At 42.6% G+C, this 26,075-nt stretch overlaps 1 protein-coding gene across 1 annotated transcript in view; it reads right to left on the bottom strand.

Moving 5' to 3' along the window:
• The window catches only part of STARD9 (StAR related lipid transfer domain containing 9), a 145,443-nt gene extending 119,368 nt beyond the window's left edge, over positions 1-26,075 (bottom strand). Inside the window, exons 1-3 of the mRNA XM_043983481.1 lie at positions 25,962-26,075; positions 10,654-10,723; positions 8,609-8,725 (exon numbers count right to left, since the gene is read on the bottom strand). Of these exons, the coding sequence (XP_043839416.1) occupies positions 8,609-8,725; positions 10,654-10,723; positions 25,962-26,008 (234 nt within the window). The 5' untranslated portion in view covers positions 26,009-26,075. The remainder of the gene's footprint in view (positions 1-8,608; positions 8,726-10,653; positions 10,724-25,961) is intronic.

Here is a 26,075-nt window from a genome sequence, read left to right as displayed (position 1 = left end):
GGGTTTGGACTAGATGACCTCTAAGGTTCCTACTAGGTGGCCCACTGGATAAAGCACTGGTCCTGGATCCTGGAAGATCTGAGTTCAAAGCCAGCCTCAGATACTTGACACTTACTAGCTGTGTGACCCTGGGCAAGTCACTTAACCCTGACTGCTTCAAATATCCCAGGGCCATCTCCAGTCCTCCTGATGAATATCTTGTCTCAGGACCCAGATGGCTCTGGAGGAGAGAGTAAGGGTGGTGACTTTGCACAGCCCTCTCTCACTTCAAAAAATCTATTTCACTGCAAGTCATGACATCACCTCCTGATGTCATGGTCCCCTTCAAGAACAAAATGAGGGGGACAGCTAGGTGGCACAGTGTATAAAGCACCGGCCCTGGATTCAGGAGGACCTGGGTTCAAATCTGGCCTCAGACACTTAACACTAGCTGTGTGACCCTGGGCAAGTCTAAGTGACAGGTTAAGTACCCCAATTGCCTCACCAAAAAAAAAAAAAAAGGACAAAATGAGGAAAGGAAGAAGGGAGCAAGGAAGGAAGGGAAGAAAAGAGAAAGGTGTAAGGTAGGGGGAGACTTATAACTATACACAAAGCACTGTGCAAGCAAAGAGATAACAAAAATAAGCAAAAAGAAAAGACAGTCTCTGGCCTCAAAGAGCTGACTTTCTAATGGGGAAAAAAAAACTACACACACAAGTTAGCTGAAAAGAGGAAGAATGGGAGCAGAAGGCAGCCTAGTACAACTGTCTACCCATTTAATCTGAGAAAATGGAGACTGTGTAGCCAGAAGAAACCTTCCCCAATAATGAAACCAATGGTGAATTTGGTAAACACCCTGCTGAAGATATAGAGGAGCAGTAGGCCTTTAAAAGATCTAGAAATGCAGGTAGCCAAGATGGCTGAACTGTGCATTTTGCTTCAAAGCAAGAATGCTGAAGCACTAATTGGGAAAGGAGGCAAAAATATTAAAGTAATTCCTACAGACTACAATGCCAGTGTTTCAGTCCCAGACAGCAGTGGCCAGAAGCTCATATTGAGTATCAGTGCAAAGAGTGAAACAATTGAAAAAAGTCTTCAAGTTAAAGACTGTTGGTTTGCCAGAATCTGGCAGGGGGAATTATTGGGTTCAAAGGTGCTAAAATCAAAGAACTTAAAGAGAACTCTCAGACAACTATCTAGCTTTTTCACAAAATGGAGGCTCCAGGAAGAACTCAGAAAGGGGAGAAAGGCAGGGAGGGGGCATTGTAGAAGGATATTCCAGAGTCAGAAAGATAAGGACTGAGCCACAGGTAGGCTGTTCTGGGCTAGGATTCCTCCAGATGCTGCAGAAACTCCAGCATGTGCTAGCAATACATGACTATAACCCCAAGACCTTCTGGGTCCATAGACATATCCATACCATTTTCAGAAGTTCACATAATATATATAATTCTTAATAACTCCTAAAATCCTCAAGAAAGATTTAGCAAACTTTAATTAAAGTGAGACAGATTCTTAGAGAAATAGTGTAACATTTTAAATTATTATTATAACATTTAACATGTACTAAACACAACAGAACAATCATATACTCTCTCCTTCCCTCCTAGACACCGTGTATCTATAAATGCTGCTTAAAATCACATTAGTATTATTGCTTCACCATCATATTGAGTCAATTCATATTGAGTTTGCCATTCAGTAAAACTCTTGAGATCTTTTTTAGATAAACTGCTGTCTTACCATACTTCCTTCATAAATTATTTTTTGTTTGTTTTTTTGCAGGCAATGAAGGTTGAGTGACTTGCCCAGGGTCAAGTGTCTGAGGCTAGATTTGAACTCAGGTCCTCCTGAATCCAGGGCCAGTGCTTTATCCACTGCGCCACCTAGCTGCCCCCTCCTTCATAAATTCTTAGCCTAGCTTTAAATCATTGAATGGGTGTTGCCTCAGACAAACTGAGACCTGGGAAAGACCTTAGCTTAAAAAGGCCAAGGTCTCCTACTGCATCTGGGGTCATTGCCAGCCATCCTGACCTGTGTCTTGCCACTGGACTCAGATGACCCTGGAGGAGTGAGGTTGGTGACTTTGCATAGCCCTGCCTCTCTTAAATCCAATTCACTTGCAAGTAAAGACATCACCCTTGGGGGCAGCTAGGTGGCGCAGTGGATAGAGCTCCGGCCCTGGGGTCAGGAGTACCTGAGTTCAAATCCGGCCTCAGACACTTAACACTTACTAGCTGTGTGACCCTGGGCAAGTCACTTAACCCCAAGTGCCTCACTAAAAAAAAAAAAAAAGACATCACCCTCCTCATGTCATTGGTCCTTTTCAAGGATGAGGGACACACAACAAAAACAGCAGCACAGGGAGTAGCACATTGTCATTTTTTTTTCAGTCACGTCCAGCTTTTTATGACCCCATTTTGGATTTTCTTGACAGAAATATTGGAGTGGTTTGCCATTGCCAGTTCACTTACAGATGAGGAAACTAAAGCAAACAGGGTTAAATGACTTGCCTAGGATCACATAGCTAGTAAGTGTCTAAGGCCAGATTTGAACTCTTCCTGATTCTCAGTCACTGCACTCTATCTACTGCACCATCTATTTACCCTCTTATTTTTTCTTTTTGGTGAGGCAATTGGGGTTAAGTGACCTGCCCAGGGTCACACAGCTAGTAAGTGTTAAGTGTCTGAGGCTGAATTTAAACTCAGATCCTCCTGAATCCAGAGTCAGTGCTCTATCCACTGCACCACCTAGCTGCCTCTACCCTCTTATTTTTATTAAACTACAAAAAGCTGTTATTTTATCCACCTGGGCAATAGTCTGTAAAATATTAAATATGAAATAATGATAGAAGGATAATGACTTGTCCCAGGACCATTTCTATATGAACCCCATTGATAAAAAAGATAAGAGTGAGATAGTATGAATAACAACCTCATGGCAGCTTCAGAAAAATGAACACTTTCTTGTTAAAAAGGAGCAAGATGATCAATAGATATTTACAGAGCTGGTGATAAGAAACGTTTAAAATTTGGAGAAATACTTCTGGATCAAACAGATGCCTATACTTTACAGAGCGACAGAAAAGGCTAACAATAGATACATGTAACTAGAGTCCAAATCTGGCCTCAGACACTTACTAGCTGTGTCATCCTGGGCAAGTCACTTAACCCTGTTTGCCTCAGTTTCCTCACCTTTAAAATGAACTGGAGAAAAGGAAACTGCAAATCACTTCAGTATCACTGCCAAGAAAATCCCTAATGGACTCATGAAGCGTCAGACATGACTGAAAAATGACTGAAACGCCTGAACAACAACTGGATGTGCTAAAAATAACCAAAAGTGGCTTACCTCCTCCAGGTGAACTCAAAACACCCTCCATGGGTTACATTCACAGAAACTCAACCAATAATATGTTGACAAAGGGAAGTCAAAATAATGGCTGAGTCATGAAGATATATTTACAGAAACAGAGAGGTTTATGGTAGCAATTCAACACCAAGTCACTGCCACTTGAAATTTACAGAAGGATGATCTTTAAGGAGTCTGGATTTATTCATCAATGCCAATCATGCAAACAGTAGAAACCATGCAATTTATCACTTACAGGTTTGGAAAAATTTAGGACCGGGGGCAGCTAGGTAGTGCAGTGGATAAAGCACCAGCCCTGAGTTCAGTACTACCTGAGTTCAAATCCAGCCTCAGACACTTGACACTTACTAGCTGTGTGACCCTGGGCAAGTCACTTAACCCCTCATTGCCTTGCCCCCCAAAAAAAAACAAAACCATTTAGGACCCACTGGATACCTACGAAGACACAACCTGGTGGCTAGAAGCTCCTCACCTTTTACAAGATAAGAAGCAACAAACTCCCAATATGACAAATATAGAACTCAAAATATCCTCTAATAACTCAGCAAATAAACTGGTCTGGAAACAGGATTTTCCCCAACAAGACTGTAGCCATGATTTCCTGGAAACAACATTGATCAAAACCAAAACAAAACAAAAAACACCACCCTTGAGAACAATGTTTTTAATGATGTCACTATACCAAATATTCAGAATCTCCAATCTGCTTGGAATGAAAAACTTTAAAAATATAGTGACTCAGGGGCAGCTAGGTGGTGCAGTGGATAGAGCACCAGCCCCGGAGTCAGGAGGACCTGAGTTCAAATCTGACCTCAGACACTTAACACTTACTAGCTGTGTGTGACCCTGGGAAAGTCACTTAACCCCAATTGCCTCAATATATATATATATATATATATATATATATATATATATAGTGACTTATAGAAGTCAGACTGCAGAGTGAAAGGGAAAGAAGCGGAAGCATTTATTATAGATGGCTTCCTCAAGAAATTTAGCCACAAAAGAGAAGAGATAATGAGTAATAGCTAGTGAGAATCAAGTGGATCAAGTTCATCCTTCAGAGGATGAACCTGTGGCATGTTTCTATCCATCCATCCATCCATCCATTCATCCATCCACCATCTGCCTTCTTTCCTTTCTTTCTAACCAGTCTACTTACCAACCCACTACTATTTGATTCGATCTTATCCCATTGTATTAAACATACATTTATTAAATGCTCACTATGTACCCTAGTACATACATCGGGGCATACAGAGGTGGAAAAAATGCCCTCAATAAGCTCATCTTCTATTGAGATGAAATAACTTGCGAGGAAATACAAAATGTATTTAAAAGTTTCCTTCGGGGCCCAGATAATTGTGCATTTGCAGCATCTGTCCAAACTATACGTATATTTAAGAATGAACTCTGTAGGTTTCCCATACTACAAAATGGGGATATATACAGTAGCCTAGATGAAGCATTTGTCACCCCTATCATCCTGTCGGCTACTCGAATTGTCCCAAGATAGGCTTTCTGTGAGATGAAATTATATTCCAATACTTTTATTCAGTTACAAAAAGCAGTCATTTTATCCACTTGTGCAATAGGCCACAGAATAGTATATAAAGGCAGGATACTGATCTATTCCAAGATCATTCCTACCAATTGAACAACAAAAATAACAGCCAGTATTTATATATCACTTTATGGTTTACAGAATGCTTAATATCTGTTTTCACACTGAGTCCTCATAACAACTCTGGGAGCCTGGACTTATTAAAAATAATTAAGGTGCTGTTATTATTCCCATTCTACAGATAAGAAAACTGAAGTCTGGAAAAGGGAAGGTGACTTTCCCAGAGTCACATAGTTAGTATGTGTGGGAGAAGGGGTTTGAACCTATTTCTATCCTGACTCTAAGGTCTGTCCATTGTTCTATATATTTAGAACATGCAGAGTTTGAGGGGCTGGCAGGATGTTCACATGGAGATGTCCAAGAGGAGCAGGCTTCTAGAAATACTAGACTATAGATGGAGGGAGAGAGATAAAAATCTGTAGAGAGATGCTGCTTAAGTCAAAGGGAATTGAGACAACCTTCATTGAGAAGCAGACCCAGGAGAGAATCTTGGAGAACACCCATACTCAGGGGACAGAAGAAGGTGAATTGAGAATGGAATGAACCTAGGTAGGAGAAAAAAAAAGAGAAAAGCACATCATGTCCACAGCCAATGTGGGAATTTGTTTTGCCTGATTCAGATTTGTTATATTTTTGTTGTTGTTGTTGTTTTTCAATTGGGTGGTGGGGGAAGTGGAAGGGATAAAAAATAAATTTTTGCTAATTGAAAAATAAATTAAATTATAAAGGAAAAATTAAGTCTCAGAAACCAATGGAGGAGAGAGTATCCAAAAAGGCGGGGATGGTGGTAAATATCATATGCAACAGCTGAAAAAGTCATCAGATTCAGCAATTAAGAAACCATTGGCAGTCTTTGGGAGGACAGTTTTCAGAGTATAAGAATAAGATTCCAGACTGCAAGGGGCCAAAAGGAGAAAGGGGGTGGGGGGATGTCAGGAAGTGGAGGCCACAAGTTAGACAACTCTTTATAGTTTAGTAGTGAAAGGGAGGGGTGATTCTTTGGGGTCAAGGCTTGAGAGGAGAGCAGGGTAAAGGGAAAAGTTTTGTGTTGTTTTTCAAAGACCTAATCATGTTTTTAGGTAGTGGAGAAAAAGCCAACAGACAGGAAATTCATGAAAATAAAGAGGTGCAGAAGGACTGATGGACAAACCATATGCTGAGATCCCACCACCATATACCAGAGGATGGGGCTGGCCAGATGAGACTCCACCCCCAACCCTTACCCTCAATAGCTACAGCCTGACACCCACATGACCAGATCCCACCAAGCCAGCATGAGCACTTCCATCTTCCTTGCAATGGTACTCTAAAGACCCCCTGGGTCCTTTTCAGCCCCACAGTGACTGAACTCTCCCATATGTGTGGTCTCCCCCAATTAAAATGGGACCTCTCAAGGGGCAGCTAGGTGGCACAGTGGATAAAGCACTGGCCCTGGATTCAGGAGGACCTGAGTTTTTGCACAAACAAAACTAATGTAAACAAGATTACAAGAGAAGCAGAAAACTGGGAAAGAATTTTTGAAGCAAATATCTCTGATAAAGGTCTCGTTTCTCAATTATATAGAAAATTGAGTCAAATTTATAAAAAATACGTCATTCCCCAATTGATGAATGGTCAAAGGATATGAACAGGTAGTTTTCAGACATAGAAATCAAAGCTATCTATAATCATACGAAAAAATGCTCTGGATTGCTATTGATCAGAAAAATGCAAATTAAAACAACTCTGAGGTATCACCTCACACCTATCAGAGTAGCAAATATAACAAAAACAGAAAATATTAGATGTTGGAGGGGATGTGGAAAAGCTGGGACACTAATCCACTGTTGGAGTTGTGAAAAGATCCAACCATTCTGGAAAGCAACTTGGAACTATGCCCAAAGGGCTATAAAACTGTGTATACCCTTTGATCCAGCAATACCACTGCTAGGTTTATATCCCAAAGACATCCCCAAAAAGACAAAAAGACCTATTTGTACAAAAATATTTATAGCTGCTCTTTTTGTGGTGGCTAAGAATTGGAAATCAAAGGAATGCCCATAAATTGGGGAATGGCTAAACAAACTGGTATATGATGGTGATAGAATATTATTGTGCTGTAAGAAATGACAAGCAAGATGATTTCAGAAAGGCCTGAAAAGACTTGTATAGACTGATGTATAGTGAAGTGAGCAGAACCAAGAGAACATTGTACACAGAGACAGCAATATTGTTCAATGAAGAATTATCAATGACTTAGCTATTCTCAGATATACAATGATTCAAGACAATCATAAAGGACTAAAGATGAAGCATACTATCCACCTCCAAAGAAAGAACTGATATTGACTGAACACAGACTGAAGCATGCTATTTTTCACTTCCTTTCATTTTTCTTTTATTCAAGTTTTTTATACAAATATGGTAATATTAATACATAATTGTAAATGTATAACCCATACCTGATTGCTTACTGCCTCAGGGAGGGAGGGAAGGAGGGATAAAATTTGGAACTCGAAACTATAAACAAAAATATTTATTATTTTTAAAAGAAAGAAATAAACCTTTTTTACATTAAAAAGGTTTAATCTTTTTAAAGTTTAATATTTATTAGTAACATTTTCTCTACTTTCTTAATCTAGACAATCAATGAAACAATAAATCATGATTTGTACCATTTGCTGATTTCTAAGGTGTTGATGCCCACGCTGAAAATTTCACAATCAGCTTTCATGAACCAGTACAAGCTGGCTATAGCACACCACTGGATTTTGGCATTATCCGCCAGTTACTCTAACAAACTGAGCTATCCACTACTCTGAGCACAGAGAATAACAGGGCACCCACACATTAGAGTACTTAATGACCTACATATCACAATGAGCCCATCCACTCAGACTTGCCTTCAGCAGGCTCTTGGAGCTGACCTGAGAGACCACATCAATGGGGCACAGATTGCCTGCACATTCTGTCCACCCAAGCAATATGGAATTAATTGCTGCTTTTGCCAAAGCCTTGACTGGTCCTCTTCAAACTCAAAACATTACATGGTCAACAACAGCACACCACCAGAGCCCCAAGGCTGCCAGGTCACACTTACACCACACTTCTTACACTCCTCCCAGGACCATATGCCAAGAACCCAGAGGAGAACCTAATGATGGAGATGCCTGTGTCTTATGCTCAACCCGAGGCCAAGCATGAAGCAAGTTGACCCAAACCATTGCTTGGCAAGTCAATCAACACTCACTTATTAAGCACCTACTATGTGCTCAGCACTGTTCTAGGAACTAGAGATTCAAGAATAAAAATGAAACAGTTCTTGCCTTCAAGAAGCCTACATTCTATGTAGGGAAAACAACATATACTAAATGCCCACCTACTCTAACTTGTATTCATATGGATTTTGCCACAGTCAGAGGACTAAATGAATAGCAGCCAAGTTCCTAAATCTTGCTTCTCTCCTAGGCCAAGGATCCTCTTTTCATCTTCTCATGGGTCACTCTGTGAGCCCTTCCCTGGCTACTACTGCCACATCTGCTGAAATGTTATCCGTACGTTATCATACAAAGAATCTCAGCATTTTCCAAAGAGCAATAATCAAGGGATGAGAAATGAGGATGAGAGAAGGAAAGTTGGAAGGCTGATACTCACCACATCCTGGGATGCGTACTGGGGGTCCTCTGGGTTGACTGACCAGTAGCAGTAATCAAAGCCAAATGCCACAACCTTTTCCCTCGAGCCTCCAGGGCCATCTGACCGGCTGTCCACCTAGAGGCAATGCAAGGGCATAGCAGGGACTCATCACCACCACAGCTCCTGCTACTAGTGCCTGCTCTGCCCTGAAATGGCCTTGGCCGTGTTTATGATATATGCCAACAGAAGTGACTCCCTCCCACACCATTTGTCAAGTGCAACTGCTTATCTGTCCCCTCGTGCCAATGGGGACTTCCCACTATGTAACAATCTCATCATGCTCTTTTGAAGGTTCCAAGAGGGATTCTTCCAATCCAAGAAAATCAGAAGCTGAGATTAGAGGCAAGGGTCAGAACCAATCAACCTGCCCAGAAGGTAAACTAGAGTCCGTGCTTCTGGAGTCTAGGAACTCATTCAACTTCCCAAACCTGCCCCAAGTCCAGACTCAATTTCCTAGGAGAGGGGAGGATTGAACTAGCCTCCCATTAGGAACTAGGGAGGTAAGATTTCATTCATAGCAGAATCATTTATCAGCAAGCATTTATTAAGTGCCAACTGCATACCGGGCACTGTATTAAATCTACAAAGACAAAAATTAAGCATCTAGGTGGTATAGAGGATAGAACATGGGACTTGGAATCAGGAAGACCTGAATTTTAATCCTACCTCAGATATTTACTAGCTGTTGGAGGGTTGGATTTGATGGTTTCTATCTAAGGTATCTTCCAATCCTAAATCTATGATCCTATTACAAACAGTCCCTGCCTTCAAGTAACTTAGGTTGAGGCTCTAGGCAAACAGTTTGTCTCTGGCACCAGGCACTATGTACTTAAGAGTAATTAGACATAATTTATTTATGAATAATGGACTCTGTAGGAATAGAATCTGTCTGGCCTGAGGCAAGCACCCAGCCTGGGAGGTGGTTAAGGGGGTAAGGTTCTGTTCTTGGCCAAGATTCATCCTTAGGAACCAAAAATGTGAGCTCTCTGAACAAAACAGCTGAAGTAATTAGGCAACTTGAGCTATAAACAAAGACATAGCAAGGAATAAAGGGTGACTCTGTCCCAGGGAGCTCCCCTCAAGAGTTTGGCAAGCTCACAGGCCATTTTATCTTTTAGCAGAGAATGCCATGCCAATAGGAAATGGATCCCATCACAGGCTCAACTAAAGAGCTCATGCATCCATAGGGCTCATAAGCAGGTAACAATGGCAATCAGCTTCCTTGGCCTCCAGGGATAGAGCGTACCATCAGAGAGACAGACACGCAGGACATTCAGTCACAAGACCAATTTTAAATATTACCCATCTGTGCTTTCTGGGACTCTTCCCCTCCCCCACCTCCCCCACATTACCCTCTCATCCGCTCCCTCCCACCCACCCCTGAAGAAACCAAGTGAAAAAAGTCGGGGAAGGGGAGAAAGGAAACCAGTCAAAGGGAGTGGAGGAAGTATCCTTATGTTTGTCCCACTGTGACTCAAAACTCAGTCAGAGCCCGGGAGGAGGGTGTGCCAAGACTCAGGCTAATAACTCTCTTCTGGGTCCTGAAGTCCCCCATACTAATGCTCTCTAATTAGATCATCCCCATGAATGGAATGCAAGACTGTGACATAAGAACCAAGGCCAATTACTGAGCTGAAATCTTGATTCTGGTCAAAGAATTAACACAGGAACTGGTCCTATGGAGTGGGGGGGGGGGGAGGCGGCCATATTCATTTATATCTTTCAGGGAACTGCAGTCCACATTTTCAAAACAGCTGCCTATTTTGAGGAACTCGTGCCAGTGAGGGCCCTATCCCCATCTGCCCTTCCTGTTTCATTTTTATATTTGCTGTATTGTTGGCTCAAGGTCTTCCCCCTCTTCCCCAACACACCAAGCCACTGGTCCAACTCCAACCCTCCCAGACATCCCCAGAACACACACTCCCTCAGCTCAAAAGTTCCTGAAACAATACAAATTTTACAATGGTTAGAAAAAAAGAACTGGGGAAAAACCCTAAGCTTACCTTTAAATTCTTTATTTTGGCCACTTTGTCATCAATTTCTATAATGATTCTTCCTCCATTTGCAGTCTCCCTGGAAAAAAGATGCAAAATTACGTGAGGCCAAAGTGTTAATGACTTTTCTCAAGAGTAGGGAAAGCTGGACAAGCCCCTGCATGTTCCTCTCCAAGTCTCCAAGGTTAGTTGGACACAAGTCATTCTCTGAGAAGCTATGACCCACCCAGACCACCCACAAGAATGAAATGCCTCAAGACTACTACCAGGTGCAAGACGGTGACATCAAGACCAAGACAAAAGGAACGGCAGAGAAACACAGGATGATGATGGATTGTTTGCTAGAGAAGGCCTCTGGAGCCATCTAGTCCAGGGCTTCTTAAACTTTTTCCACTCAGGACCCCTTTTCACCAGAGAAATTTTTACACAGCCCCATAGGTATATAAAATAGGCATACAGAACCTTTTACCATTGCCAAATTTTTCACACACCCCCATTCAGTTGTTCAACCGCACATCAGGTCAAGACCCACAGTTTAAGAAACTAGGATCTAGCAACCCTCTCGTTTTACAGGTGCGGAAACTGAGGCCCAGAGAAGTTAAGTGACTTGCCCAAAGTCACACTGATAATAAACCCTGGTCCTCTCCACAGCCTGTTATTTTTCCATCATATCATGTTGCCTCCTTATTGGCTAGCTATGTTCCTCCATGGGCTAACACAGTAATTCACACCTATCTAAAACCATGGTCACTGCTGGTAGCAAAAAGGTTACCTCAATACCAGGACAGCTGAGGACATACTTTCCAACCCCATCTCCTTGTGTCTGTTCAAACCAGAGATAAATCCGAGATACTCAGAATCCATCCTTAAGATCTTGGCTGGCACAGTCACGAAGGGGTAGCACTGAGTTTAGTCCCAACATACCAGTCCTAGACCTGCTCCCAAAATATGCCTCAGAGTGATTGTATTTGGATGACCCAAGCATAAACACTAGCTGCAAAAGGGGTTTTGTTGTTCTTCAGTTCTTTTTCAGTCGTGTCCAACTCTTCACGACCCCATTTGGGGTTTTCTTGGCAAAGACACTGGAGTAGTTCGCCATTTCCTTTTCCAGCTCATTTTACAGATGAGGAAACTGGGGGAAAAGCGTTAAGTGACTTGCCCAGGGTCACACAGCTATAGTCTAAGGCTGAATTTTAATTCAGGTCTTCCTGAATTCCAGGTCTGGTGCTCTATCCATCCAGCCACCTATCTGCCCAAGTGGAGCCTGGTGTGGTAGGCTCTATCTGGATAGAGAGACGGTCCTGAAGTCACGAAGACTCGTCTTCCTGAGTTCAAATCTGGCCTCAGACACTTACTAGCTGTGTGACCCTGGGCAAGTTGGGTAATCTTGTTTGTCTCAGTTTCTTCATCGGGAAGAAGGAAATAGCAAATCATTCTGGTATTTTGCCAAAAAAAAAAAAGCCTCAAATGGGATCAGGAAGAATGGTACTCAACTGAAATGACCAAACAACAAGAGAATCCAAGGACTGCATTCTTCTTTTTGCCACATGTGCACTTGGAACTAGAGTGAAAGTGGAGAAAAATCTAATATTTTACACACCTACGCCTTACTTGCATGATCTTACTAAAGTGGATAGACTCTCCCTTGGTGAAAATCGCAACTGACTCATTCCATCTCTTCCTCTACAATTCTTATCCCCATCTTCCCACAGTCCCCTAGCAGACAATCTACCCACCTTTCTCTTAGGTGCTTTTTTCCATTTCATGGATACTAGAAAACACACAGGATGTCCAGGTATTATTACCCACTTTTGCCATATAAGCAGCATGCTTCCTTTTCTAAAAATACACTTCCTAGAAAACATCCTTACAATCTACTTCTTGTGTATGGGGCATCCTTGAAAACGGGTTACAGTCTACTTCCACCACCCACTGTGTGTCTTTGCATGGCCCTTTGGGGCCACCTACAACTTTGAGTCTTCAGACATCCTCGTAGTCTAAAATAATCAAATACAAAGTATTACTGGGAGAACATTTGTGTGTGGTTTTTGTTGTTGTGGTGGTTTTGGTTTTTTGGGTGAGGCAATTGGGGTTAAGTGACTTGCCCAGGGTCACACAGCTAGTAAGTGGCAAGTGTTTGAGGCCAAATTTGAACTCAGGTCCTCCTGACTCCAGAGCCGGTGCTCTATCCACTGAGCCACCTAGCTACCTCACATTTGTGTGTGTGTGTGTGTGTGTTTTAAAAAAGACAGTTTTGTGTGTCAGAGAGCCCAATATCTTCACTGAAAGGGCCATGCAGCTGGTGGTACAGTAGATAGGCCTCTGGACCTGAAGTCAGGAAGACCCGAGTTCAAGACTACCCTCAAATATTAACTGGTTATACGATTCCGGGTAAGTCACATGACCAGTCTACTCAGTTTCTTCAACTGTAAATTGGGGGGAAATAATAGCACCTACCTCCCAGGGTTGTTGTGAGAATCAAATGAGATAATATTTGTAAAGCATCTAGCACAGTGCCAGCACATAGTAGGCACTTAACAAATGCTTGTTTTCTTCCTTCCTTCCTTCCATGCAAATTATCCCAGACTTGGAACTGAAGGCTATTAGACGAGACTTTAGAAAAATTGGGTTGTGAAGAGTTAGAAGTTTTACTGCAACTCAGAATATAACTCTGCATCTGTCTGTGCCCACCTTCAAACTCTTACTATCAGACACGGGAGAGAATAAAAGGAAATCTTTTGACAGATAGAAGATTTTAACCTGTCTACATAAGGCTTGGAGTATAACTCTTCCTCCTTATGAGTAATGACATTTGCAAGTCCCCTATAATTTCCTGAAGCCCTTCCCTATTTATCTTACACTGAGGACTTCCTCATGGCCACATGACCACAGGGTCATCATCATCTTGATCAGAAGCTGAAACTCATTTAGCTTTCATATCAGAGTCTGATGTGCGAGAGCAGCTTTAAAAAAAAATCCACTAACTAAATAAACCTGAGACCTATTCCCCTGGGAATCCTACAACTAGACACATCCTACCCTTTATAAAGCTGAGCAGCAAAGGCGATATTAATCCTAGTCTGTATAAAATTGGAAGGCTACAGGAGGGCAGTATACTTACCACCCTGCTGTCCACACCCAGGGAACACCATGTTAACCCACTGACTACCCTTGGAATACAAGCAGTTCTGAACTCAGTATGTCCAAAACCAAATTCAGTATCTTTCCTCCCCAAATGGTAGTGCCTTCTGTAAAAATGGGGAAGTTTTTAAGAGACACTACCATTTTCTAGAAGTAGTAGTAGTAGTAATTGTTGTAGTAATAGCAGGAGCAGCAGAAGCAGCAATTATAGCTAGCATTTCTACAGCACCTACTATGTGCCAGGTACCAAACTAAGTGCTTTATACATATCTCATTTGATCCTCACCTGAAGGTCAGGTCCTCCTCAGCATTAACCTGCATGCTTCACTTTCTTTCATTCCACATATCCAATCTCTGCCACTGCTAACTTCCCAGTGTCTCTCATACCTGACCACTCCTCTCTACTCACCCACCATCTTACTTCAAGCCCCCATCACTTCCTTACCTAGATTATTGCAATAGCTTCCTCATTGGTCTCCCTGCCTCAAGTCTCTCCCCACTTCAGTTTATCCTCCACACTTCTACTGGAATAATTTTCCTTAAGTGTGGACAACCCTATTCAATAAATTAGAGGTGGTGAGGTAGTGCAGTGGTTAGAGAGCTGAGCTTGACATCAGGAAGATCTGAGTTCAAACCCAGCCCTATACACTTCCTAGCTACATGACCCTGGGCGGGTCACTTAACCTCTGTTTGCCTCAGTTTCCTTATCTGTAAAATAAGGATAATAATGGCACCTACCTCCCAGGGTTGTTGAGAATTAAATCAGATAATATTTGTAAAGTGCTTAGCACAGTGCCTGCCACATAATAAGTGCTATATAAATGTTAGCTATAATAATAATAATGTTACTATTGTTATTACTAGCTGGGTGACCTTGGACAAGTCACTTAACCTTCGTTTGCCTCAGTTTCCTCAACTTTAAAATGGGAATAATGACGGCAGCTACCTCCTGGGGTTGTTGTGAGGATCAAATGAGATAAAAGGCTTAGAACAGTGCATGCCATGTATCAAGTACTATATAAATGTGTTGTGTCAATATTTACTAGTTGTGGGACTTTGAGCAGATCACTTAACTTGTTTGCTTTAGTTTCCTCATCTATAAAATGGAGATAATGATAGCACCTACCTTGCAAGGCTGTCATGAGTACTAAATGAGCTATCTGTAAAACATTTAGCATGATGCCTGGCACATGGTAGGCACTACCTAAATGCTATTATATTATTATTATTAGTTAGTAACTCCAGTAGCCTTCCTTTTGCATCTAGAATCAAGTATAAAATCATATGTTTAGCTTCTAGAGTTCTATGCAACTTGACCCCAACCTACCTTTCCAGTCTCTTTAAACTTGTCTCCTGTACTCTGATGTGGCCAAAGTGACCTCAGTTTCTCACACAGGACACTCAATCAGCCCTCTCCTTGCCTTTGTACAAGGTGCTCTGCGCCCCATGTCTAGAAAGCACTCTCTCCTTACCCAGCCTCATGGGACCCTTCTCTTCCCTCAAGCCATAGCTCAAACATAACTCTCTTATATGAAGCCTTTGTTGATCCCTTCAACTACTGCCGTCCTTCCTCCCAAACTACCCTGAATTGAACTATTTTGTCTTTATTTGTACATATTCTCCTTATTTTTATCCTGTATATTCACACAGATAGTTATATATCTATATGTATATATGCATGCTACATATGTATATACACACCTGTAATGAATATTATATATATGCATAAATTCTGAATATTTATGTATACACATATATCTTCTTATTGAAGCCCCCATAAGCTTCTTGGGAGTACATGGGTCATTTTGTGTCTAACACAGTGCTTGCCCTACTTAATAAATACTTGTCAATTGATTGAAAAATATCCTTGAACAGAGAAAGAACTGATGGTAGCTGAATACAGATTGAAGTATAATTTTATTTGTTTGTTTCTCTTTCTAAAGTTATTTTGTTGGGGCAGCTAGGTGGCGCAGTGGATAGAGCACCAGCCCTGGATTCAGGAGGACCTGAGTTCAAATCCGACCTCAGACACTTTACATACTTACTAGCTATGTGACTCTAGGCAAGTCACTTAACCCCAACTGCCTCACCAAAAACAAACAAACAAACAAAAAACAAAAACAAAAACAAAGTTATTTTGTCTATTTTCTTTCACAACCTAATGTGAAGATTTTTTGCATGACTGCACATGTATGACTTATACTGAATGGCTTGATTTCTTAGGGAGAGTTGAGGAGGGAAGGAGTAAGAAAATTTGGAACACAAAGTTTTTTAAAAATCAATGTGGGGGGGCAGCTAGATGGCGCAGTGGATAGAGCACCGGCCCTGGATTCAGGAGTACCTGAGTTCAAATCCGGCCTCAGACACTTAACACTTACTAGCTGTGTGACCCTGGGCAAGTCACTTAACCCCAATTGCCTTACTAAAAAAAAAAAAAAATCAATGTGGAAAAAAATTTTTTTTACATGTAACTTAGGGAAAATTCTAAATTAAAAAAAAAAGAAATTCGAAGAAGAAAAAAAAAGAAAGAAAAAGAAAAAGATCCTCGAGATCATTCTAGGCTGCTGGGGGTAGCTAGGTGGTGCAGTGGATAAAGCACCAGCCTCAGATTCAGGAGGACCTGAGTTCAAATCAGACCCCAGACACTTGACACTTACTAGCTGTGTGACCCCGGGCAAGTCACTTAACCCCCTTTGCCCCGAAAAAAAAGAGAGAGAGAGAGAGATAACTCTAGGTTGATGCTTTAGTCAAGCCGTCTAGAGACAGAAGAAAGTAATAAAACCTAGGGCATTCCACAGCAGCCCAATCTCCAAGGGAAAGCTCAAGTGACTTGGCTTCCAGAGGCCATATCGAGTGTCTGCCCTATTCTCTGCCTAAGCAGAATAAGCCACAGCCCTACATAGCTCCTCAAAGGTAGGGACTGTCTTTTTTGTAGCCCCAGTGCTTTGCACAGTGCCTGACAGAGAGAGAGAGAGAGAGAGAGAGAGAGAGAGAGAGAGAGAGAGAGAGAGAGAGATTAATAAATGTTCACTGGCTGACCGACATCATCCTGGAAAAGCCTCTCTATACCTTCTACCTCCCTGCTACTGGTATCTGAAATTTACCTCAAATGCAAACTTCTGAGAAAGGCTGAATCTTTAACACTTGATGATTTTGTTTACAATATTGCTCTTCCATCAGACAGCCTTTCTCAGTAGAAGGCCCTAGAAGAAGGGACATACTCTTGATTTTGAATTTCAAATTAAGGAACACTTTGGAAATTTTGAATAAGGGTGAAGGGAAAGGTACAACAAAACAGACTGTGGTAGTGCACGGCCTTGAGAAGCAATGTGAAGTGAGCAGGCCTCTTTGGGACACCTAGTGAAGGGGAGGGATGTTTAATGAGTGGAAGAGTGTCCAAAAACTAGCTTATCCTTCATTTTTGCTGGTGCAGGTACTTGTTGAGGGGATTGGCTGGGGGGGATGAGGGGAAGGAAGGTATCACACTTGATACCTCCCCTCTTTGATGCCTCTACTCCTTTCAAAATCCCTGTAATCTGGATTCCAACTTACTGTTCCATTTAGGTCTACGGAAGCCACTCACTATCTCTTTACAAATCCAATGGCCTTTTTTTTTTTTTAAGTTCTTATCCTTCCTTGATCTTTCTACAAACCAGTTCTTCCTTTTTCTTCTTCTCTCTCTCTCCTCTCTTTCTCTTCTCTCTCTCTTCTCTCGCTCTCTCTCTGTGCATGTCTGTTTCTATCTCTGTCTCTCTGTGCTTTTTCCTGTCTGTCTCTCTCTCTCAAGCACACACACAGACACACATGCTCACTCTTTCTTGCCCCTTCTCACTCTGTGTGTGTGTGGGTATGTGTGTCTCCCTTCCCTTGCCACATGACATGTCCTGTGTGGTTTTCTCCCCTCTCTAACACTCTATCTCCTTTACTTACTTCTCGTCGTTGGCATTCTTCTCTTGTCTCTTCGTGTTTTCCCCTTTGTTCACTCCCACATCCCATCTGGGTAGATGATGCTCCCAAACCCGTGTCCCCGGCCAAGGGCTTCTCTCCTGAGTTCCAGACCCACCTCTCCAAATAACCAGACCATGGGGCAGCTAGGTGGCGCAATGGATAGAGCACCGGCTCTGGAGTCAGGAGAACCTGAGTTCAAATCCAGCCTCAGACACATAACACTAGCTGTGTGACCCTGTGCAAGTCACTTAACCCCAATTGCCTCACTAAAAACAGAACAAAACAAATAACCAGACCACACATATACTAAAAGAAATGACCTGAATCTCAAGGTCGCCATGTCTGAAACTGAATTTATCATCATTCTCTCAAAATCTCCTTCTTCTGACTTTACCGAATCTTTCAGAAGAACCACCAACCTTGCAGTTTCTCCCAATCAAAACCTTAATTATCTTTCTTCTCTTTCCTCTCTCCTTACCTCTTGCTTCTGAACAAGGTCCAGGTTTTCTACTCACCAGTCTCCTACCTTCCCTTCCACTTTGCCACCACATTAGAAGCACATCCAAGTCACACTGGATCAGCCTTCAGATGAGCCTGTGAGGGGGTGGGGGACACCTAGCTAGCATCCTCTGCCAAGCGGCTTCAGACTGATTGTTTGCATTCGGCAAATGTCAGTCAATGCTTCAAGGCTTCTCCCTCTGGGGTTCTCCTCACCCTGCTCCTTGTGGAACCTGTTCACTTAGCTCCCTAACTCAAACAATATTTTCCCTCCTACTCTCAGGATCTGTCATAATAACAGTGAATAATGGGCCTTCTGGTTAAGATGGTGACGTGAAAGGTCACCCATTTCTCGCACATTTACCCCAGCAAATATCTAAAAGGGCACGAGACAGAGCACTGATCTAGAAAACTGAAGAGAAACCCAAGTAATCCTTCATACACAGCCCAGGTCTGCACAGCCTCAGGCACTGGAAGAAGGGTCATGGAAGCCAGGATGAACTTTGGTTAAAGAAACCTAACGCCTGAAGGATGCTCTGAATGAAGATGCTGAGGGGTGGAGGGTGAGGGACAGAAGCCAGAGCTAGCTCCACAATAAAAGCAGTGGGATCTTGACTCTGATCTATCCACAAAAGAGCAGGGAACCGAACTATGAGTCACCATAACTGGGGACAGTTATGTATATCACAGCTCCAGGAGTCACAGCAGAAAATGTAGCCTAGAGACCCGTCAGAAGACCTCAAAACCACCATAATCACTAGGGCCTAGCAGGGCCACACAGAAGGGGTGGAAACAACTCTTGAAAAAACACTCTACACGGATAAGGAGACAGCGACCAGTCAAGGCCAGCAGGAATTGAAGCAGAGGGTGGACCTTGTCCCAGGTACTTCAGCTAGAGAAGCAGGGGCTGCAGCATCCAGACTATAGAAAGATGACCAAACAAAGCCTAACCTACAACCAAAAAGTATGGGGGGGAGCAACTAGGTGGCGCAGTGGATAGAGCACCAACCCTGGAGTCAGGAGGACCTGAGTTCAAATCTGACCTCAGACACTTGACACTTACTGGCTGTGTGACCCTGGGCAAGTCACTTAACCCCAATTGCCTCACCAAAAAAAAAAAAGTATCAGAGGGGCAGAGCATGGCCCTGGCACAAAGGCCCAATAAAACAACCAAGGCTAGAAATATGAATCAAGAAAAGAAAACAAGGATCACAATAAAAAAAATATTATGGAGTTGATGAAAAATGCTATCTACCTCCAGAGAAAACTAATGAAATCTGAATACAGACTGAAGCATACTTTTTTTAACCTTCTTTTTTCTTGGTTCTTTTTTTGTCCATTTTCTTTGGCTACACAGCTAATATGGAAATATATTTTGCATTACTTTACATGTATAATCAATTTCAAAATGCTTACTTTCTCAATGAGGGGGAAGACAGGAGGGAGAGATTTTGGAACTCAAAAATTTTTTAAATTAATGTTAAAATTTTTTTACATGTAATTGGTAAACATTTACTGAAATAAAAAAAATTTTTTTGTAAAAAAGAAATATTATGGGTTAAGGAAAGCTCCAAGAGATCAATCCAGACAAAGACAGTAAATTCTACAAGTACAAGCACTGGGCCTGCAATCAAGGAACACCTGAAAAAAAAAAAAAAGGAACACCTTGACTTCAAATCTGATGTCAGACACTTACTAGGTGTGCAACCCTGGGCAAGTCACTCACCCTATCTGCCTCAGTCTCCTCATTTATAAAATGAGCTGGAGAAGGAAATGGAAAACCATTCTAGTATCTTTGCCAAGAAAACCCCAAACGGGTTTACCAAGAGTCAGACACGACTGAAAATGACTGAACAGCAACAAAAGCACCTACTATGTGCCACCACTGTGCTAAGTGCTTTTTACAAATATTATGCCATTTAATCCTCAGAAGAACCAAGTAAGATAGGTGCTATTATTGCTCCCATTTTATAGTTTAGGAAATTCAATCAAATCAAAGCTTTGACCAGCTAGGAACCGAGGCCAGATTTTAATTCAGGACGAAAATAAGAGGTAATGTGGTTAGAGTGCTAGATAGATTGGCAGTCAAGAAAACACAGGTTGAAATCCCACTTTTTACACTTATTAGTTATGTGATCATGGGCAAGTCCCTTCATGTATGGGTCCCAGTTTTCTCACCTGTAAAATGGACATCATACACAATTGTACCTCCCTTAAAAGAATGTTATGAGGCTCAAATGGGATAATGTATGTAAAGTATCTTATAGATCTTAAAGAGATAGGTATATGACTGCTGATTTGTCTGTGTGCTCTGTACTGGGGGGAAGGGGGTAAAAATTATTTGTGGTAAAGATTAATATCAGAAGTTTTAGCTGAATCATTTGAGAGATTGCGCATGCTACTGAAGCGGCTTTTGAAGGACCTCCCCTTTTGGGGAGGAACTTCCAGAATGCCAACTCAAAAGTGAGGGGGGGGGGCAGCTAGATGGCACAGTGGATAGAGCACCGGCCCTGGATTCAGGAGTACCTGAGTTCAAATCCGGCCTCAGACACTTACTAGCTGTGTGACCCTGGGCAAGTCACTTAACCCCAATTGCCCCTCAAAAACAAAACAAAACAAAACAAAAAAAAAAAAAAAAAAGTGAGGGGGGGAAGATTTAAAGGGGGAGATTAATGCTCCGTATATCCAACTTTGACTTTCACAGGTGGAAAGTAGCTGATGTACTTTCCATCATTGATCAGTGGTGAAAGAAAACCACATTTGGAAAAGTCACACTTTCCAAACCCTCATAAGGAGGTAATATGAACAGATGACAGATGACGATCATTTTTTAAAAATACAGCCAGGGGCAGCTAGGTGGCGCAGTGGATAAAGCACTGGCCCTGGATTCAGGAGGACCTGAGTTCAAGTCTGGCTTCAGATACTTGATTGACACTTACTAGCTGTGTGACCCTGGGCAAGTCACTTAACCCTCATTGCCCCGCAAAAAAAAAAAATATATATATATATATATATATATATATATATATATATACACACATACAGCCAGGTTGTTGTTGTTGTTGTTTGTCCTTCATTCTTGAAGAGGATCATGACATGGGGAGGTGATGTCATGACTTGCAGTAAATTGGATTTAAGTGAGGGAGGGCTGTGCAAGATCACTAACCTCACTCTCTCTTCAAGAACCATCTGGGTCCAATGGCAAGAAATATATCAGGGCTACTGGAGATGGCCCGGATGTTTAAGGCATTTGGGGTTAAGTGACTTGCCCAGGGTCACACAGCTAGGAAGTATCTGAAGTCACATTTGAACTCAGGTCCTCTTAACTTCAGGGCCTCTATCCACCACCCCACCTAGCTGTCCTCATGACCAGGTCCCAGACTATACAAATAATGAAGTGCAGCCTTATTCAAATTTGCACTACCTAAAGCTATAATATGCTAAAATACCATAAAATATTGTTGGTTCCATCCCAATGGAAATCATGAGATTCATTATTCCTGCTAATCAGAATGGGAGCATAGGCTATCACTCACACTGACCTAATATTTTTATTTTAATCCTATGAGGTAGAGGCAGCAGGAGCATTATTCTTCCCATTTTAAGGAGATTTCAAGCTCCAACCCTTACAAAGTTGTTCACTCTGGCTACTTCAACATTCTGGCCCAGCTTACAGGTCTAGACCTAAGCAGAGCCAGTAGGCACATGCTAGATCCAGGTTACTCTCAGGCTCCCAATGTCACTTGAGATGGATTTAATGTAGCTTTGGAATAAAACCTCATACTGAACCACATCTTCAGGCCTGCCCTTAAAATAACAACATACTGTACACAGAATTTGGAAGCAGCTCCAATTATTAGGATCCAGAAATAGTCCAAAGCAGGGTCCCCCAGGATTTCTATGGTCCAGAATAGAATCTATCCTGAGAGATACCAGGGACCTCCCCAAAAGTCTCCCAAAGCAAGGCCAATTTTACAGAAATGAAGGAAGACATGGTTCATAAAGCCAGTGTTCATAAAATCATAGTTCATAGTTCAGTCAGTGTTCATTATCAGAAATAGGTCAGATTACTCTACAAATCTTTTGGCGGTGTTCAGTTGTTTCAGTTGTGTCTGACTCTTCCTGATCCCATATGGGGTTTTCTTGGCAAAGATACTGGAGCGGTTTTGCCACTTCCTTCTCCTTGTCATTTTACAGATGAGGAAACTGAGGCAAACAGGCTGAAATGACTTGCCCAGGGTCACACAGCTAGTAAGTGTCTGAGGACACATTTGAACACAGGTCTTCTTGACTCCAGGCCTGGTGCTCTATCCACTGTACTGCCTCGTTGTACTTGCTTTATCAAATTAGCAAGGAGATATTTTTCTGGAATTAAACAAAAAAACAAAATTCATATGGGCAACAACAGTTCAAGAATATCATGGGAAAGATGTAAAAAAGTAGGAAGGAAAGGAACTTGGCACGACCAGATGTCAAACTATAATAATCAAAATTTCTCTGGGAATGGATAAGAAATTAAAAAGTAAATCAGTGGGGCAGATTAGATAAGCAAGACCCATAAATGCAGAGCAGGCTAGTGTTCACTGGGGAAAGTCTGACAAAAAACAAGTTTGGACCAAAGCTAGGCCAGAACTGTGCTCACCAACAATAGTAAGAGAAAATTTAATAAAATAAATGGCCTTGCAATCATAACCTTTCCTTGTACGACATTGTACTTTCAAAGCCACAGAAGATTGATCCACTCTTCAACATTCAAGTGAGATGCATAAGGAAAAGTTTGAAATATCACTTTTTTCAAAAAATCATTTTATGACTATTATGGAAATGTTTTACATGATTGCACATGTCTAACCTATATCAGAGTGCTTACCATCTCAGGGAGGAGGGAGGAGAAGGAGAGAAGGAAAGGATTTGGAACTCAAAACTTTAAAAAAACCCTAATGTTAAAAATTGTTTTTACATGTAATTGGGGAGAAAATATTTGTAAAAAATCATTGTGTGCCTCCAAACTCCTAAAAACAATTTTTGTCCTATATTGGGGGTAGGGGGATGGGGAGAGAGGTGGGAACCTGTCCTTAAATGATATCAAATTTAAATTAAATAGTATTATATAAAGATTTAAACTCGGCGGGAGACCTAAAATTCCAGCCCTGTTGAAAGACCCCTATCTGACCACAGGAATTTCATGAAATTCCCAATTAATTACAGTTCTCCAGATAAGGTTGATCTAAGCAGAGCCTAACCAATAAGTTTCTACAAATTGAGTAACAAGAACTCTATGCCAAAGGAATTAAAAAGGGAGAAGAAAAGTAGTAGAGAGGGGCACAGAATGTAAAGATTTAGGAATCCCAGGAGGGGAAAAGGAGACTAATCAAACCACTGGCCTATTATTGTGTTAACAAAACAGCCCTTGGGGGCAGCTAGGTGGTACAGTGGATAAAGCACTAGCCCTGGATTCAGGAGGACCAGAGTTAAAATCTGACCTCAGACACTTGACACTTACTAGCTGTGTGACCCTGGGCAAGTCACTTAACCCTCATTGCCCTGAAAAAACAAAACAGCCCTAAGAGAAGTGACCCACAGTGAGGTGGGCCTTGCTGACACTGTGGCCCCCAAAGGACAACTGTCTGCTGCCCTTCATCAATCATCTTCTCTCCAGGAGAGTTGTGTAGTAGGTTGTCAAAAGAACCTCAAGGCACAGTTAGCTTCCTGACTTATCCCTAATGGCCAGGAAATACCACTGGCCCTGTGATCCCAGGCCTAGATTTCTCAGTTGCTTCAAGAACCGTTCTGAGACCCTTCTCCTTCTATTCCTAGAACTCCACTGGGGTTGAGTCTGGAGCCCCCTTGGAGTTGACCTTCATTGAGGTTTTTCCCTGTGCAAAACACAGTAGTTTTCAGGGTCCCTGTATCCCTGCACCCTGGGCTAAGGCTAAGGGATGGATAGTATGAGACGGGCCAATTGCTTCAGAAAGATCCCTGCCCCTAGATTCTAGCAACACCAGAAAATATTAAGACACTTTATTGATAAAGAAGAAAAACTGATCGCCTTTATAGGAGGTTTTTCCTCCACAACAAGGTTAACAGGGAAGGATCCAAGGAATTGGAAAGATCAGTGATCCCCCCCCCTTTGGCCTTCAGGTGATGTAAATTTGGCATTATCTTCAAGGATCTGAGATTTCATCCATATAAGAATTTCCTCCACAGATAAAGCTCAGGGTGCCGTTAGACTTGAGGAGGTTAAGTGTTCATGAGTTACTATAGCCAAAAAAATAAAGATTCGTAGTGGCCAGCGGTTTGGAGATAATCTCCAAATTTAACTAATCTAGCTAGACCTCAGAGGACAGTCACAAAGTATGCTCTCAATCTCTCTGTCTCTGTCTGTCTCTCTGTCTCTGTCTCTCCCCCCTCTCCCTTCCCACATCTTCCCTTCTCTTTCTCCTCTCCTCGCCTTCTCCCCCTCTCTCTCCCTTCCCTTCCTTTCTTCCCCTCTCTCTCCTTACCCTTGCCTGCCTGCCAGAAACTCCCCTTTGAGAACTTTATTCTTTTGTTTTAAATCCTTATTAAAGTTCGCATAATCCCAGGAAGCATAACACTTTAAACTAGCTCTCCTTACACTTTAGTAAGAATATGATTCGGATCTTTTCCTCAAAATAGGTTTTGAAAGGGAAGAGGAGAAAAGAAACCGAAAAAGAAGGAACTGGGGAAATAGGAAGGAGATAATACCACTCTTTAGGGGAGGACGGAAAAATTGCCTATGGGCGCTTACTTCCCAGACTTCACAATTTTGCTCCCCACAGGATGAAACTACTTTCTCTCCCTGATTAAGAGTTCCCTCCCCAATTCCCCAAGTACCTGCCTCTAGTCAGTGTTTGAATACAGTTACACATGTGCACAAGGGAAAACAAACATTCCTCTCCCAGAACTTTCATGTATATCTAGACCACCAATAAAGGAAAAGTTTAAGGAAATTACTAAAAATAAAAATGATTAAACCCGATATATTTGTAAAGCGTTTTGCAAACATGAAAGTACTATGTATATAAAAGCCCGCTCTCATGACTACGGATACCAACCCTTCTCCCAAGCTGTGGATAAATGGTCCTCCCTTCGCATGCTCAACAACAAAAAAGGCCATTAAATCCTCCGGGATCCAGTCCCCCCCCCCCCGCCCCCCGGGTTCCCTTTCCACATCCCCAACAACCTGTTAACTTCAACACAAGTTTCCAGGAAGCTTAAGGAGGTGGTCGGATCACAGGATAGGAAAAGGGCACACCCTACTCTGGGGACTTCTGCTCAACAGCGGGCCGGTTAGTAGGCATCAAGCACCTACTAAGTGCCAGGCATTGGGCTGAGCGCCGGAGAGACAAAGAAAGGGTCCCGCTAGTGCAGGGAGTTGGGAGCTGGAGCGGAGCAGGGAGCCGGGACACGGGGCAGGCGCTGGCCGCTCGGATCATGCACAAGTCCCACCACATCTGCGCCCCACCCCCCGGCCTGGGAGGGCAGAGCCCTAGTGCCCCGCGTTTCCCTTTAAGCCTCCTCGGACCCAGCTCAGTTGGGCTGCCCTACTTAGACCACACCTCCCTACCCCAGGACAGGGCGGGCCTCCCCGTCCGTGCCTGACCTCCCCCCTCCGGGTAGGGTGCTGGCAGCCCCGCGCCCTGAGGTTCGGACCTCCCGGGCCCGTTGTCCCGCGCCGTCCCCGCTGCACAGTCAGGCCCCAGACTCACCTTTTGCTGAGTGGCCGCACGCGAACGGCCACCCGCACGTTCGCCATCCGCCGGCTCCGGTCCCCGAACCCCAACGCCCAAACGACCCTGCAGCTGCATCCCCCGGACTCAGCC

Source organism: Dromiciops gliroides, chromosome 2 (genome assembly GCF_019393635.1).
Source record: "Dromiciops gliroides isolate mDroGli1 chromosome 2, mDroGli1.pri, whole genome shotgun sequence".
Lineage (NCBI taxonomy): Eukaryota > Metazoa > Chordata > Mammalia > Microbiotheria > Microbiotheriidae > Dromiciops > Dromiciops gliroides.
This window is presented reverse-complemented; position numbering and strand designations above follow the sequence as displayed.